The sequence below is a fragment of the Schistocerca gregaria genome, chromosome X (assembly GCF_023897955.1).
Source record: "Schistocerca gregaria isolate iqSchGreg1 chromosome X, iqSchGreg1.2, whole genome shotgun sequence".
Classification (NCBI taxonomy): domain Eukaryota; kingdom Metazoa; phylum Arthropoda; class Insecta; order Orthoptera; family Acrididae; genus Schistocerca; species Schistocerca gregaria.
In genome coordinates this window covers 816,152,066-816,169,495 of record NC_064931.1, presented here as the reverse complement: position 1 = coordinate 816,169,495, position 17,430 = coordinate 816,152,066, and the positions used below count along the sequence as shown (strand labels likewise).

General features: G+C 45.4%; 1 protein-coding gene across 1 annotated transcript in view; it reads left to right on the top strand.

Annotated features, from left to right (window-relative positions):
* LOC126298335 (dynein axonemal heavy chain 5) overlaps nucleotides 1-17,430 on the top strand; it is a gene marked incomplete at its 5' end in the record, with an annotated part of 791,472 nt that overhangs the window by 536,144 nt on the left and 237,898 nt on the right. Inside the window, one exon of the mRNA XM_049989632.1 lies at nucleotides 8,960-9,278. Within this exon, the coding sequence (XP_049845589.1) occupies nucleotides 8,960-9,278 (319 nt within the window). The remainder of the gene's footprint in view (nucleotides 1-8,959; nucleotides 9,279-17,430) is intronic.

The window sequence follows — 17,430 nt, the reverse complement described above, 5'->3', positions numbered from 1 at the left end:
ACAGGCGGGGAGACGAGGCGGAGCCTTTTTGGGAGTAGAGCAGGCAGGGGTGCCACTGGGGCGCTTGACGGCGGCGGAGGAAGTGTGGGGGATGGGAACGACTGGAATGTGGCGGGGAGTGGCAGGTCCCAGTGCTAGAATCGGCGCCGGAGATGGTGAGGGTGACGGCGAAGGCGACGGTGATGATGATGATGTCGACGAGGGCGAAGGGGAGAGTCGAGCATGAGCTGTAGCTCTCCGGGCAACCACCCTAGCGGGGGACGCAGAAACGGAAGGAGCAGGGGGAGGGAGGGGAGGGAAGGGATCGGAGGAGGCACGGGAGGGAGGAGCCGGGGATGGGGCGACAAATAGGGAGGGAGATGGGAGAGTGAGGAGTGGGGGGATGGCCTGAGGGGGGAGTGATGCGGCACACCATGTGATAGTGGTGGCAGCGGCTGAGGGGGAGGTGTATATGATGGCAGTGGTGGTGGCTGTAGAGGAGCTGGTGGGGTTTGACCTCCGAGCGAGCTCATAGCGCCCCTTAAATGCACGTCAACTGACTACCTTTCCCCTTTCAAAACAGCAATTTTTACCACGGCTCATCAGTTTTCATAATTTTTTTCTTCTCCCACAAAATTAAAATTCCATATTGCCATAAATATAAGCAATAATGAGACTAACTAAAAGAAACGTGCAATGGACCCTACACTTAAAAGTTATTTTTCTGCTTGCAGCTATCTTCCTGCTGTGAAAAGAAAACTGTATGGGGGCGACGGAAGAATCAAGCTCGACTCACGTTGTGTCGTGTTTCGGGTGGGAATGGGGCACGTAGGTAGGACAGAAATATCAATTTTCACCTTGGAATAAAACCGAAACATATCAGACTGATGCGGTTTATTCCGAGAACGAAACGAAGTAAATGTATCAACGCCAACAATTAAAGTCGCTTCCACTCCTAACTCTGCCACCACTAAAGCCACATACACTCCTGGAAATTGAAATAAGAACACCGTGAATTCATTGTCCCAGGAAGGGGAAACTTTATTGACACATTCCTGGGGTCAGATGCATCACATGATCACACTGACAGAACCACAGGCACATAGACACAGGCAACAGAGCATGCACAATGTCGGCACTAGTACAGTGTATATCCACCTTTCGCAGCAATGCAGGCTGCTATTCTCCCATGGAGACGATTGTAGAGATGCTGGATGTAGTCGCTCAATGGGGGACAGATCCGGAGATCTTGCTGGCCAGGGTAGTTGACTTACACTTTATAGAGCACGTTGGGTGGCACGGGATACATGCAGACGTGCATTGTCCTGCTGGAACAGCAAGTTCCCTTGCCGGTCTAGGAATGGTAGAACGATGGGTTCGATGACGGTTTGGATGTACCGTGCACTATTCAGTGTCCCCTCGATGATCACCAGAGGTGTACGGCCAGTGTAGGAGATCGCTCCCCACACCATGATGCAGGGTGTTGGCCCTGTGTGCTTCGGTCGTATGCAGTCCTGAATGTGGCGCTCACCTGCACGGCGTCAAACACGCATACGACCATCATTGGCACCAAGGCAGAAGCGACTCTCATCGCTGAAGACGACATGTCTCCATTCGTCCCTCCATTCACGCCTGTTGCGACACCACTGGAGCCGGGCTGCACGATGTTGGGGCGTGAGCGGAAGACGGCCTAACGGTGTGCGGGACCCTAGCCCAGCTTCAGGGAGACGGTTTCGAATGGTCCTGGCCGATACCCCAGGAGCAACAGTGTCCCTAATTTGCTGGGAAGTGGCGGTGCGGTCCCCTACGGCACTGCGTAAGATCCTACGGTCTTGGCGTGCATCCGTGCGTCGCTGCGGTCCGGTCCCAGGTCGACGGTCACGTGCACCTTCCGCCGACCACTGGCGACAACATCGATGTACTGTGGAGACCTCACGCCCCACGTGTTGAGCAATTCGGCGGTACGTCCACCCGGCCTCCCGCATGCCCACTATACGCCCTCGCTCAAAGTCCGTCAACTGCACATACGGTTCACGTCCACGCTGTCGCGGCATGCTACCAGTGTTAAAGACTGCGATGGAGCTCCGTATGCCACGGCAAACTGGCTGACACTGACGGCGGCGGTGCACAAATGCTGCGCAGCTAGCGCCATTCGACGGCCAACACCGCGGTTCCTGGTGTGTCCGCTGTGCCGTGCGTGTGATCATTGCTTGTACAGCCCTCTCGCAGTGTCTGGAGCAACTATGGTGGGTCTGACACACCGGTGTCAATGTGTTCTTTTTTCCATTTCCAGGAGTGTATTTCACTTTCATAAATGCTTTCTCTAAACGGTGTTGAAATTTCGTCTTTCCAGTTAATGTTGCAAATACCGATCGGGCGGCTTGCATTTACAAGCTTAGAGAAACATTCGCTAAACGTTTTAACATGAATGGCCTCTTCCTTTCTTCGCTCAATAGTCCGTTCTATATTTTGTGCACCACTTAGCTTCTTAGTGCCGCTCATCGTAATGGACGAACATCTTCTTTTTAAACAATAAAATAAAAAAATATAATGATGGCAACTGACAACCAAAGCAAAATAACTTGTTCACGAAACAATGAGAAACATATCTCTACAGCAGTTGCGACCAGCGCCGTTAACAATCCCCCTCATACTGAACGTAACAAATGGAACAAAATTCAAAATTATCGTTCAACATGCCTTAGACAAGTATGTTCCGAGCAAGGCCTTATGGGAAGGGAAATACCCATCGTGGTTTAATAGCTGTTCTAGAAAGTTTAGAAAGTTGTTACGTGAAAAAGAGAGCTTCATTACAGATTCAAAAGAAGTCAAAACTTAGCCGACAAACAAAAGCTGGACGAAGCGAAAATAAGAATAAGGAGAACAATGAGAGAAATGTTCAGTGACTTTGAAAGTAAAGTTTTCGCAACCGACCTGTCTGGAAACCCCAAGACGTTTCGGTTTTAAGTAATATCAGTAAGCGTTTCGAAATCGTCTATTCAGTCACTGTGACCATAATGGCTCAGAAAAGAAAAACAACAGAGAGAAGGTCAAGATCTGAATCTGGTCTTCCGACATGGTTCACCGTGGGAGATCGCAATACGGTCCTTCCTTTTCATCATCGTACCATCTTCGAAATGGTAGATATTGAGATAACTGATCGCGGAGTAGAAAAACAACTAGAATCGCTTTCTAGCGAAAACGCATCTGGAACAGATGAGATACCTGTAAGATTCTACAGGGATTATGCAAAAGAACTTGCTTCCCTTCTAGCAGCTGAACCAACGAAGGGACACAGTGACTGAAAAAAAAAGAGGAAGTCATTCTCGTTTCCAAGGAGGGTCGTAGGGCAGATCCCTGTAATTAAATGTCCATACCGTTGATGTCAGTCTGTTGTAGAAATATGGAACACGTATTGCGATGTTTTTCGAGAACGAAGATCGCCTCAATAGAAGTCATTATGTATTCGCCAAAAAGAGATCTCGTGAAACTCAGCTCACTGTGTTCCTCCATGAGATCCACAGTGCTGTAAACATCAGCGCTCAGGTTGATGTGTTCCTCGACTTCAGGGTGGCAATTGACACTGCCCGCACTGCCATTTACTGAAAATATACGACTTTACCCAGGATCGGACCATATTTGCGATTGGATTCAACACTTTATTACACACAGAACTCAACACGTCGCTCTTAACGGAACAAAATCGAGCGATGTAAAGGTAATTTCCGAAGTACCACAAGAAAAGTGATAGGACCGTTACTGTTGACAATGTATACAGGGTGTTACAAAAAGGTACGGCCAAACTTTCAGGAAACGTTCCTCACACACAAAGAAAGAAAATATGTTATATGAACATGTGTCCGGAAGCGCTTACTTTCCATGTTAGAGCTCATTTTTTACTTCTCTTCAAACCACATTAATCATGGAAACACACAGCAACACAACGTACCAGCGTGACTTCAAACACTTTGTTACAGGAAATGTTCAAAATGTCCTCCGTTTGCGAAGATATATGCATCCACCCTCTGTCGCATGGAATCCCTGATGCGCTGATGCAGCCCTGGAGAATGGCGTATTGTATCACAGCCGTCCACAATACGAGCACGAAGAGTCTCTACATTTGGTACCGGGGTTGCGTAGAGAAGAGCTTTCAAATGCCCCCATAAATGAAAGTCAAAAGGGTTGAGGTCAGGAGAGCGTGGAGGCCATGGTATTGGTCCGCCTTTACCAATCCATCGGTCACCGAATCTGTTGTTGAGAAGCGTACGAACACTTCGACTGAAATGTGCAGGAGCTTCATCGTGCATGAACCACATGTTGTGTTGTACTTGTAAAGGCACATGTTCTAACAGCACAGGTAGAGTATCCCGTATGAAATCATGATAACCTGCTCCATTGAGCGTAGGTGGAAGAACATACTGACGAAACTAAAATAAGCTCTAACATGGAAATTAAGCGTTTCCGGACACATGTCCACATAACATCTTTTCTTTATTTGTGTGTGAGGAATGTTTCCTGAAAGTTTGGCCATACCTTTTTGTAACACCCTGTATAAATGATCTTATAGAAAGCGCCGGAAGCTCTTTAAGTCTGTTCGCAGATGATGATGTTATCTATAAGAAAGAAGCAACGCCAGAAGACAATGTCGATTTGAAAAATTACCTACAGAGGATTGATAAATGGTGCAGGCACTGGAAGTTGACCATGAACATAAATGAATGTAACTTACTGCGAATACATAGGAAAGCAAATCCACTACTGTACAGCTACAGTATTGATTACAAATTGATGGAAACACTAACAATCGTAAAACATATAGCAGAACCTATCCGGAGCGATCGCAAGTCTAATGGCCACATATTAAAAGTAGTAGAAAAATCAGATGCTAGACTGAGATTCATAGAAATTGTCTTAAGGAAATGTAACGTATCCACTAAAGAAGTGACTTACAAGGAACTTCTTCAATCGGTTCTTGATTATTGAACGTCAATCTGGGACCCGTGCCAGGTAGGACTGATAGAAGAGACAGAGAAGATCTAACGAAGAACAGCGTCTTGCGTCACGGGATCGTTTAGTTGGCGCGAGAGCGCTGCATAGGTGCTCAACAAACTCCTGTGGCAGACGTTACAATAGGGACGGTGTGCAGCACGGAAACGTTTACTATTGAAATGTCGAGAGAGTACTTTCCGGGAAGAGTCAGACTACATATTACTTCCTACCACATGCGTCTCGTGAATTGACCACTAAGAGAAAATTCGAGAATTAGAGCTAATACAGAGGTTTACCGACAATCATTTTTCCCGCGCGCCATTCACGAATAGAACAGGGAAGGGAGGAGTACCAGAAGTACCCTCCACCATGCACTGTCAGGCGGCTTGCGGAGTTTTGATGTAGAACAATGAAATAAGCACTACGGTAGTAAAAATGCCACTGGCTTGCCTTACATGTTTTCAGATTACAATTGTTTTTTGTGTAAGCAAGTCTATCGAAATACACGCTTCGATCGAGGTTTTCGATGGCTTCTTTCGTCTGGGCTCCCTAGGACCGGGTTTTCCGTCTAACACTAGGCTTTCCAAGAATTATGCTAATACTGATGAGATAAAAAAAACAGATTTAGACAAATATATGGTTGCTTGAATGACTTATTCTAAAAATACAGCGTTCACAAAAGTTTTTTAGAATGATGTTCCGGAAATTTTTGCGCTGAAATAGCAGACCTGTAAGATAGCAATTGACTGGCATAACGATTTTCTGGATCTGACACGTAATTACGGAGTAAAAATAGAATATTGGGATTTTTGTGTCGATGTTGCGGTCGTTTGAATGGAACGCCGCGCTGAAGTCTCTTTCCACGAAAATCAGAGTCACCGAGGCAAGGGACATATGATGTTACCCTCACCCTGGACGAAGAACGAAGATTGCTACAGGGATAAAAAGTTTACTTTTCCTTTTGTGCTTTTCATTACATTTGCATATCTATATTTCTGTAACTATTTTCTATGGCGATTTTCATCTGTGGCAGTGAAACTAACTTTTAGATTACTCAGTTCTGAATTAACCTCTATTTTTGACTTCATTGCAGATCGAGGTAAGCGTCGTTCATTAGTCATCGAACTTACACTATATGATAAAAAGTATCCGGACACCAAGCTGAAAATGACTTACAAGTTCGTGGCGCCCTTCATCGGTATTGCTGGAATTCAATATGGTGTAGGCCCACTCTCAGCCTTGATGACAGCTTACACTCTCGCCAGCATACGTTCAGTCAGGTGCTGGAAGGTTGCTTGGGGAATGGCAGCCCATTCTTCACCGAGTACAGCACTGAGGAGAGGTGCAAGCCCCCTCCACGAAAAACCCGACCACACCATAACACCACCGCCTTCGAATTTTACTGTTGGCACTACACACGCTGGCAGTACGTTCACCGGGCATTTGCCATACCCACACCCTGCCATCGGATCGCCACGTTGTGTACCGTGATTCGTCACTCCACACAACGTTTTTCCACTGATCTATCGTCCAATGTTAACGCTGCTTACACCAAGCAAGGTGTCGTTTGGCATTTACCGACGTGATGTGTGGCTTATTAGCAGCCACGCGACCATGAAATCCCCTCTCGCCTGAGTGCCATAGTACTTGTAGTGATTCCTGTGTGATGGTCTGAATAGCTGTCTGCCTATTACACATTACGACCCCCTTCAACAGTCGGTGGTCTCTGTCAGTCAACACACGAGGTCGGCCTGTATGCTTTTGTGCTGCACGTGTCCCTACACAGTTCCACTTCACTATCACATCACGAACTGTGGACTTAGGGATAGGAGTGTGGAAACCTCGCGTACAGACGTATGACACAAGCGACACCCAATCACCTGACCACATTCAAAGTCCGTCAGTTCCACGGAGCGCCCCATTCTGCTCTCTCACGATGTCTAATGACTACTGAGGTCGCTGATATAGAGTACCTGGCAGTAAATGTCAGCACAGTGCACCTAATATGAAAAACGTGTGTTTTTAGGGGTGTCCGGATACTTTTGATCACATAGTGTATTTACAACATTGTGTATTCCTTTTCTCGTCACATAGCTTAACAGCAGCAAAAGCTTATCACTATTTTTTTCGGGAAGTATCCTCTCATGGATTTCACTCATCGTCATGGAGGTTAACAACCTGGCAGATATTAGAAACTGTGTATGAAAACATTTTCTGTGATCGCTTCCTACCCCTCCACTGCGAAGTAACCAACATCAGTTTAAACGTAAACATGGATTCAGAAAGCCACACTGCGGCCATCTTTCACCTGATGAACACTACGTGCCACTTTAACAGTTCCTGCACAATTGGCTTTGGCTATAAGGCTGAACTGACGTCATTCACCCGGAAGCTTAGCTCTTGGGAGTCGAATTCGAAAAAACTATTTCGCATAAGAACTACAGCGCAAACTCAACGCAGCCTCCTCATGGAACCTTTTTTGTTTAATTCATGCGTCAGAAGATTGCACTGTGGAAATGATGCTTAGCATGGTGTGACCTCACGTCGTTGATGTATATAATGTTAAGATTTAAAACAAAAAAATGAAATCTAGAATCACATTAACGCTATTTATTTCAGGGTCCAATCCTGTCCAACTTCCGCGACCATACCTTTTTAATTTTTTTTTTTTTTATTGGTTACGGGCTAGACGCTGAGTGAATCATATCTAGCGTATTTCGCAATTCGTGTTACGCACTTCTAGAGGTTGTAGAGGTGACTTAGTAGATCATCATATACTGGATGTTTCACAATTTCTGTTACTACACACTTCTAGAGGTTCTAGAGGGGACTTTGTAGATCAAGTTTTACATAGGAACCGATGTCTTGTGTAAAAAGTCATCCAACGACGCTATAGAAGTTCAAATTCATAGGCGCCGGCGCCTGTAAATGAATGTATATACAGAATGATTCCAAGATTATGTTACAAACTTTCTAGGATGATGGAGCGGGATAAATGTATCAATATGAGGTACAGGTCTCTGTACCGGAAACAACGGGTCGAAATTTATAAGCGAAAACCGTTCTGATTCCTCTGGCAGTAGAACACATTACTGGCATTGTTGTTGGTAAGATTGTTAGGCATGCAACTTTCAAAGTTGGTAGGTAGTATGGATCAAAACATGAAAAATATCTGATAAACATGGGCTCTAAAATGCATACATTAAGAGCTACGAGCACTTGTTCAGTACTTCAGGTATGCATTTTAGAGACCATGTTTATTGGACTTTTTTCCTTGTTTTGGGTCACAGAATCACCCGGTGGCCGTACGTACCTTTACAGACGTTGACACCTGTAACTTTGATGATCTGTAGCGTCGATAGATGACGTTTTCGGACATGGGTTCCTGTGCAAATCTCGATCTACTAAGTACCTTCTATAACCCCTAGAAGTTTGTAACATAAATTGTGAAACGCCCTGTACAATTACTATTATGAAGAGCGTTTACTCGTCCATGGTCGGCTTCCTTTGTAATGTAATATTTTTTCTTTTGCTTCTAGTTTTTAAAACAAGCTAAATCAGAAAACGTACTGAACGGAAGTTTGTCTATCTAGATGCTTTCCCAAATTCCTAGGTGGCGACAGGTTCTTTTTTCTTAACAGAATTACAGTTAACAGCGCACCTGGTTTGCTTGGCAAAGTTTTCGCTATTTACCTTCGCTCTGCGTTGCTGCACTGGCCTACGTTACACATTGACGGCTGCTGTCTCCAGAGCGACGCGTCACGTGTTATACTGCAACGCACATGCTGCTCTACTAAACCTTTCTACCAACTGAGTCAATGTGAACAATTTACTAAAGAAATTAATGACTTCAGGAGATTAATAAGGCAGAAAAAACTTTTGTGACTAGGGACTTCACAAAATGACCAAACTTAGTTAACCTTTCTACCAACATTAATTTGAGTTAGTTACGGCATATTTATTTCTAAAGATATTGTTAATGTCTGTGCAGGTCGTACAACGTTGCGAACTTCCTGGAAGACCTGAAACTTCTCTACCGAACATGTGGTGTCCAGGGAAAAGGTACGACTTTCATCTTCACCGACCTAGACATCAAAGAAGAAGGCTTTCTGGAGTATCTCAACAACATCCTATCCTCTGGTGTCATATCGAACCTGTTCACGCGTGACGAACAGGCGGAAGTGATTTCGGAGCTGACTCCCGTCATGAAGCGCGAGAACCCGCGGCGCACACTGAACCACGAGGTGGTGATGGAGTTCTTCCTGACGCGCACCTGCCAGAACCTGCACGTCGTCTTTTGTTTCTCTCCGGTGAGTCTCTACTTTCGCCTCATATATTTTTCACTCAACAGCAGTGTTAGGTATTTGGTACGGTCCTCCGTTTGTCCCTAATCTGTACCAATATTTACCAGATTATTCGTAACCTGAATTTCAGATTTCAGAAGAATACCTTGTTCATGTATTGCTTTGCAAGCTCACAATTATTTGAAAACGCAGTGACACCAGACCAGCACTGTACACTAGGGATACATGTATTTTACAGATACGAGGTGCATTCAAGTTCTAAGGCCTCCGATTTTTTTCCTAATTAACTAGTCACCTGAAATCGATGAAACTGACGTTACTTCAAAACATAATCGCCCTGCAGATGTACACATTTTTCACAACGCTGACGCCATGATTCCATGGCAGCCGCGAAGGCTTCTTTAGGAGTCTGTTTTGACCACTGGAAAATCGCTGAGGCAACAGCAGCACGGCTGGTGAATGTGCGGCCACGGAGAATGTCTTTCATTGTTGGAAAAAGCCAAAAGTTACTAGGAGCCAGGTCAAGTGAGTAGGGAGCATGAGGAAACACTTCAAAGTTGTTATCACGAAGAAACTGTTGCGTAACGTTAGCTCGATGTGCGGGTGCGTTGTCTTGGTGAAACAGCACACGCGCAGCCCTTCCCGGGCGTTTTTGTTGCAGTGCAGGAAGGAATTTGTTCTTCAAAACATTTTCGTAGGATGCACCTGTTACCGTAGTGCCCTTTGGAACGCAATCGGTAAGGATTACGCCCTCGCTGTCCCAGAACATGGACACCGTCATTTTTTCGGCACTGGCGGTTACCCGAAATTTTTTTGGTGGCGGTGAATCTGTGTGCTTCCATTGAGCTGACTGGCGCTTTGTTTCTGGATTGAAAAATGGCATCCACGTCTCATCCATTGTCACAACCGACGAAAAGAAAGTCCCATTCATGCTGTCGTTGCGTGTCAACATTGCTTGGCAACATGCCACACGGGCAGCCACCTGGATGACACTTTTCGCGTATTCAGGTCGTCATGCAGGATTGTGTGCACAGAACCCACTGAAATGCCTACTCTGGAGGCGATCTGTTCAACAGTCATTCGGTGATCCCCCAAAACAATTCTCCCCACTTTCTCGATCATGTCGTCAGACCGGCTTGTGCGAGCCCGAGGTTGTTTCGGTTTGTTGTCACACGATGTTCTGCCTTCCTTAAACTGTCGCACCCACGAACGCACTTTCGACACTTCCATAACTCCATCACCACATGTCTCCTTCAACTTTCGATGAATTTCAATTGGTTTCACACCACGAAAATTCAGAAAATGAATGATTGCACGCTGTTCAAGTAAGGAAAAAGTGGCCATTTTAAGTATTTAAAACAGTTCTCATTCTCGCCGCTGGCGGTAAAATTCCATCTGCCGTACGGTGCTGCCATCTCTGGGGCGTATTGACAATTAACGCGGCCTCATTTTAAAACAATGCGCATGTTCCTATCTCTTTCCAGTCAGGAGAAAAAAAATCGCTGGCCTTAGAAATTGAATGCACCTCGTATTATGTCTTCCGTAATGCAGATGCTGCTGATGACGGGCATGCGCGTCCGACACTAGTGCGGAAATAAATAAAAGTAATCTCTATTGGGCGGCTTACGTCTCTGACCAACAAAAAAAGTGAAGCACCCAGAAGAAGTCGGACATTGATGCAACTTCGCACACGTACACGTTATCGGCGGGTACACAAACGATTGGAGTTAAGTTCTCTGTGACAGGTATAACGTCCACCAGAGTGCATTAGTGTTCAGTATTGTTATCGGGCCTCGAATGGTCTATAAAGTGAGTCAAATGTTGTGTGATCATTGTAAAGGACACGGAGATGCCGCGTACTGGGGCGAGCCAGTGTTATCAGCATTTGGCAAGGTTATAAAGGGCCTTACTGTGGATTTCCATTTGGCTGGCTGATCGAATCGCGAAATATCCGGATTTCCTGGGCATTCGAATGTGAGAGTCGCCCTATGTTGGACTGAATGGGTATGTGAGGGCAGGTATACTCGTCGTCGACTATGCCTGCCCACCACAAGGGAGAACTGTCCGCACCTGGTAAGGTGAGTGGTCAGATCGACGGAATGTCATACCTAACGATCCGGGTTCGATTTCCGGAGATTTTCTCCACTCAGGGACTGGGTGTTGTGTTGTCCTTATCATCATCATTTCATCCCCATCGACACGCAAGTCGCCGAAGTGGCGTCAACTCGAAAGACTTGTGCTAGGCGAACGGTGTACCCGACGGGAGGCCCTAGCCACACGGCATTGCCACAAGGGAGAACTGCCATACGGAGAACAAACACATTGTAACCACTTCACTTCTGCGCCTGCCGTCAACAAACAAGCAATGGATTGCCTGCAACATCCTGTGTCATCGCGCACCCGGCGACTAGCTGCAGCCGGACTAGGAAATTACCGTCCAGTGCGTAAGGTGCCGTCGTCACAGCAACACAGACGGCTGCGTTTGGAGTGTTGCTGCGAGAGAAGAGCATCGGATGCTGATGAATGGCATCGCGCTATGTTCAACGACGAATCACGGTTCTGCACTACCCTGGATGACCACTGTCGGCGAGTATGGCGGCGACCTGGCGAAAGATCCCATTCTTCCAGTGTTTTGCAGAGTCATAGCAGTGTTACTTCTGCGTAAGTGTATAGGTAACTATAGGGTATGACTTCGATTCACGGCTCGTACTGACAGAAAATTCTGACGGCACAACGGTACGTCAAGGACATCCTGCGTCCTCATGTGTTTCCTCTCGTGTAACAGTATCGTGGTGCCATTTCTCAACAGAAAAATGCTCATACATACATGTCATTTGTCTCTATGAACTGTCTGTGTGACGTTGAGATACTTCAGTGCTCAGCAAGATCGCCAGATCTGTCACCTATACAGCTCTCGTGGGACTAGCCCGGACGTCAACTCCAACTAATTGTCGATATCCAGGATATTAAGGACCAGTTGCAATATTTGTGGACCAGTTAGCTTTAGGAGGGAATACAACAGTTCTGCGACACCCTTCCCAATCGAATCAGTGCACGCATCCAGGCCAGACGGGGTGCAACGGCGTACTGATAAGTGGGCTCGTTCTCCCAAGTTCTTTCTAAATTTGACTCGATTTTGTAAACACTATAATGACGTCACGCACCCTCTCAACACGTGAAATGATGTCACATAGCCTGGCAACCCGTGAAACATAATATCACATACCTATACAGGGTGAGTCACCTAACGTTACCGCTGGATATATTTCGTAAACCACATCACACACTGACGAATCGATTCCACAGACCGAACGTGAGGAGAGGGGCTAGTGTAATAGGTTAATACAAACAAAAAAAGCACGGAAGTATGTTTTTTAACACAAACCTATATTTTTTTTAAATGGAACCCCGTTAGTTTTGTTAGCACATCTGAACATATAAACAAATACGTATCAGTGCCGTTTGTTGCATTGTAAAATGTTAATTACATCCGGAGATATTGTAACCTAAGTTGACGCTTGAGTACCACTCCTCCGCTGTTCGATTGTGTGTATCGGAGAGCATCGAATTGCGTAGGGATCCAAAGGGAACGGTGATGGACCTTAGGTCCAGCCCGTTCTCCTGATCTAACACCTCTGGACTTCTTTCTCTGGGGTACGTTAAAGGAGAATGTGTACCTGATGTGCCTACAACCCCAGAGGATATGAAACAACGTACTGTGGCAGCCTGCGGCGACATTACACCAGATGTACTGCGGCGTATACGACATTCATTACGCCAGAGATTGCAATTGTGTGCAGCAAATTATGGCTACCACATTGAAGATCTAATGGCCTGACATGTCGGGACACACTCTATTCCATTCCCTAATTGAAAACGGAAACCACGTGTGTACGTGTTCCTCACACCTCATTGTAATGTACATGTGCGTCAGTGAAAACGACCAATAAAAAGGTGTTAGCATGTGGACGTAATGTGCTGTTCCAGTCTCTTCTGTACCTAAGGTCCATCACCCTTCCCTTTGGATCCCTACGCAATTCGATGCTCTCCGATACACACCATCGAACAGCTGAGGAGTGGTACTCAAGCGTCAACTTAGGTTACAATATCTCCGGATGTAATTAACATTTCACAATGCAACAAACGGCACTGATTACGTATTTGTGTATATGTTCAGATGTGCTAACAAAACTAACGGGGTTCCATTTTTAAAAAAAACGTAGGTTTGTGTTAAAAAACATACTTCCATGGATTTTTTTTTTTTTTTGTATTAACCAATTACACTAGCCCCTCTCCTCACGTTCGGTCTGTGGAATCGATTCGTCAGTATTTGATGTGGTTTACGAAATATATCCAGCGGTAACGTTAGGTGACTCACCCTGTATATAGCGGGTGATCAAAAAGTCAGTGTAAATTTGAAAACTGAATAAATCACGGATGTACTGTAGATAGAGTGGTACAAATTGACACATATGCTTGGAGTGGCATGGGGTTTTATTAGAACCAAAAAAAAAGTTAAAAAAATGTCCGACAGATGGCGCTTCATTTGGTCAGAATAGCAATAATTAACATTACAAATTAAGACAAAGCAAATATGATCTTCTTTACAGGAAATGCTCAATATGTCCACCATCATTCCTCAACAATAGCTGCAGTCGAGCAATAATCTTGTGAACAGCACTGCAAACCATATCTGGAGTTATGGTGAGGCATTGGCGTCGCATGTTGTCTTTCAGCATCCCTGGAGATGTCGGTCGATCACGATACACTTGCGACTTCAGGTAACCCCAAAGCCATTAATCGCACGGACTGAGGTCTGTGGGCCTGGGAGGCCAAGCATGACGAAAGTGGGGCACACGATCATCACCAAACGACGCGCGCAAGACTTCTTTCACGCGTCTAGCAATATGGGGTGGAGCGCCATCCTGCATAAACATCGTACGTTCCAGCAGGTGTTTATCGGCCAGGCTGGGGATGGTGCGGTTCTGTAACATATCGGTGTACCTCTCACCCGTCAAGGTAGCAGTTTTGTTGCCCAGCGCCATCTGTCGGACATTTTGTGAACTTTGTTTCTTTTTTGTTCTAATAAAACCCCATGTCATTCCAAGCATGTGTGTCAATTTTTACCTCTCTGTCTACATTATTCCGTGATTTATTAAGTTTTCAAATTTATACTGACTATTTGATCTTTCCACTTCCCCAATGAGTGCACTTTATTCTTTTGCTACTTTTCACCTTCAGATTATAGATCTTTGAACCTTCACTTGGTTTTCGGTAAATGCGCATCCCAGTCAGTCATTTATGCTTGTTATGTCTGAAGACTTGTGCTGTTTTCCGTTGTAAACAGCACAGTCCTTTCACTTCCTCTGCATCAGAGTTCTCTAATATACACTCCTGGAAATGGTTCGCTGTCTTTAACACTGGTAGCATGCCGCGACAGCATGGACCTGAACCGTATGTGCAGTTGACGGACTTTGAGCGAGGGCGTATAGTGGGCATGCGGGAGGCCGGGTGGACGTACCGCCGAATTGCTCAACACGTGGGGCGTGAGGTCTCCACAGTACATCGATGTTGTCGCCAGTGGTCGGCGGAAGGTGCACGTGCCCGTCGACCTGGGACCGGACCGCAGCGTCGCACGGATGCACGCCAAGACCGTAGGATCCTACGCAGTGCCGTAGGCGACCGCACCGCCACTTCCCAGCAAATTAGGGACACTGTTGCTTCTGGGGCATCGGCGAGGACCACTCGCAACCGTCTCCATGAAGCTGGGCTACGGTCCCGCACACCGTTAGGCCGTCTTCCTCTCACGCCCCAACATCGTGCAGCCCGCCTCCAGTGGTGTCGCGACAGGCGTGAATGGAGGGACGAATGGAGACGTGTCGTCTTCAGCGATGAGAGTCGCTTCTGCCTTGGTGCCAATGATGGTGGTATGCGTGTTTGGCGCCGTGCAGGTGAGCTCTAGAAGGTGTAAGTCAACTACCCTGGCCAGCAAGATCTCCGGATCTGTCCCCCATTGAGCATGTTTGGGACTGGATGAAGCGTCGTCTCACGCCGTCTGCACGTCCAGCACGAACGCTGGTCCAACTGAGGCGCCAGGTGGAAATGGCATGACAAGCCGTTCCACAGGACTACATCCAGCATCTCTACGATCGTCTCCATGGGAGAATAGCAGCCTGCATTGCTGTGAAAGGTGGATATACACTGTACGAGTGCCGACATTGTGTATGCTCTGTTGCCTGTGTCTATGTGCCTGTGGTTCTGTCAGTGTGATGTATCTGACCCCAGGAATGTGTCAATAAAGTTTCCCCTTCCTGGGACAATGAATTCACGGTGTTCTTATTTCAATTTCCAGGAGTGTAGTTGTTCTGATGTCTTTGGTATGATTGCTTGGCACTTGCGGCCGGATCTTCAAATCAATCTAATGTAATTTTTAAGCATCCCCACAGGCTGACATCTTTAAATGCAAAGCTTCAGTTCAGCTACGCATCTGAAGATAGCGGCTAGTCGAAACGCTGAAATATTATCTCTGACTGATTTAAGGATCCATCTGCAAATCCGGCAAACATACCACGAATTACTACATGGGGAAAGCCTTCACAATAACATATTTTTGTTCTTACTTATACTGTTCATTGTTGCTTCCCAGTTCTATTTAATCCTTAATCCTATCTTTTGGCACTTTCATACCCATATTTTACGTCTTCACTCAAATTCCATCAGTGCGGTAGCGGCCTCAGATAACCAAACACTTATCGCTACCTCTATCTGTACTTTTTCTCCCATCTATAATTTTTATAATCTTGGTTTCTTTCTGAATAACCCTATAAATTTACATATAATTTATTACACCAGTAAGCATGGTGGTCTAGGGGTAAAGCACGTGCCTGGAAACCGAGAGGTCGCGAGACAACAGTCCGGTTGGATCTCGGAAATTTTCAATCTGCCTTTAATCTGATCTTCAATTTTCGACGATGTGAGAAGTCGCCAAGAACGAGACGTCGTTCGGATTCCACGGTAACGACAGGTCGCCTTTTCCCAGTTGCATAACTGTGGTAAGTTGGAGGCACACAAATAGCCGAAGAATTGCTCTTGGCCATTGAACCACACGCAGATATGGTATTATTTATTATATCGTTCTCCATTCTCCCTTGGCCGTCCGTAATTGCCTGTTGCTCTGTCCTCTATATTTTCTTTACACTGGATTGTCGTTTGTGATTATAGCATAAACAACAAAGGAAGAGAATTTGAAGTGTGTGTCCGTGTATGTGTCCGTGTGTGTGAAAGAGAGAGAGAGAGAGAGAGAGAGAGAGAATAAAGCTTAAGACAATCATATGAACTGTCATATGTTCCATACTTTCCTTCAGTCTCCTGTCCATACCATTTACATTTAATCTGAAGAATAGACGAGTTTCTATAATTTAAATATATGGCAAAGTAGGAATACCTAAGATCTTGACGAACGGTTTACACGAGACTCTTAGTTTGCATCCTCTTATGATTCTCATGGGAATGTTTCGAAACCTGAAAGGACTGTTAGCTACATTTGCATTTCTCCTGACAGCTAAATTGCGTTCATCCTTTACATATTTAAGATAAGAATGAAAATACGTATAATAAACACTTTTTCTGTGTTTGCGCTTAAGTATGATCTTACTGTGCAGAGTAGGTGCCAACCTTTGCTTGATATTGTATTCAGATGTGCTATGTGTTTATTCCATATTAAATTTCATTGTAACTCTAACATTTCAGTTTCTGAACTATTATCAACTGCTCATCATCTACAGAGATAAAGAAAGGATCATTGTTCTGAGCATGTGTAAAGTTTTAGATGAGATAGTTAGCTGGTTGCTCTGTGCCCAGATACCAACTTGTTTTTGATAGTATTTACTGCTTACTGAAATTCTTTCTTATTTTTTCCTTTTAGCATTCACTAATTGTGGTATCTTAAGCATGGAACATGTTCAATCCTCTCCTGTTAAAAATTATTGGATTTAGTCTCTTTAGGAGACAAATCTTCTATATAAGGCAAAAATACCGAACATGGTCCTCATTTGCTTCTTGTTTTTTGGACTAGGAAATTCCACTATCGCTCAGAATTTCCCTTCTGCCAGTGCTAAGTCTTTCACTTTAATGACATGCCCCTTGTTAAGTGTGATAT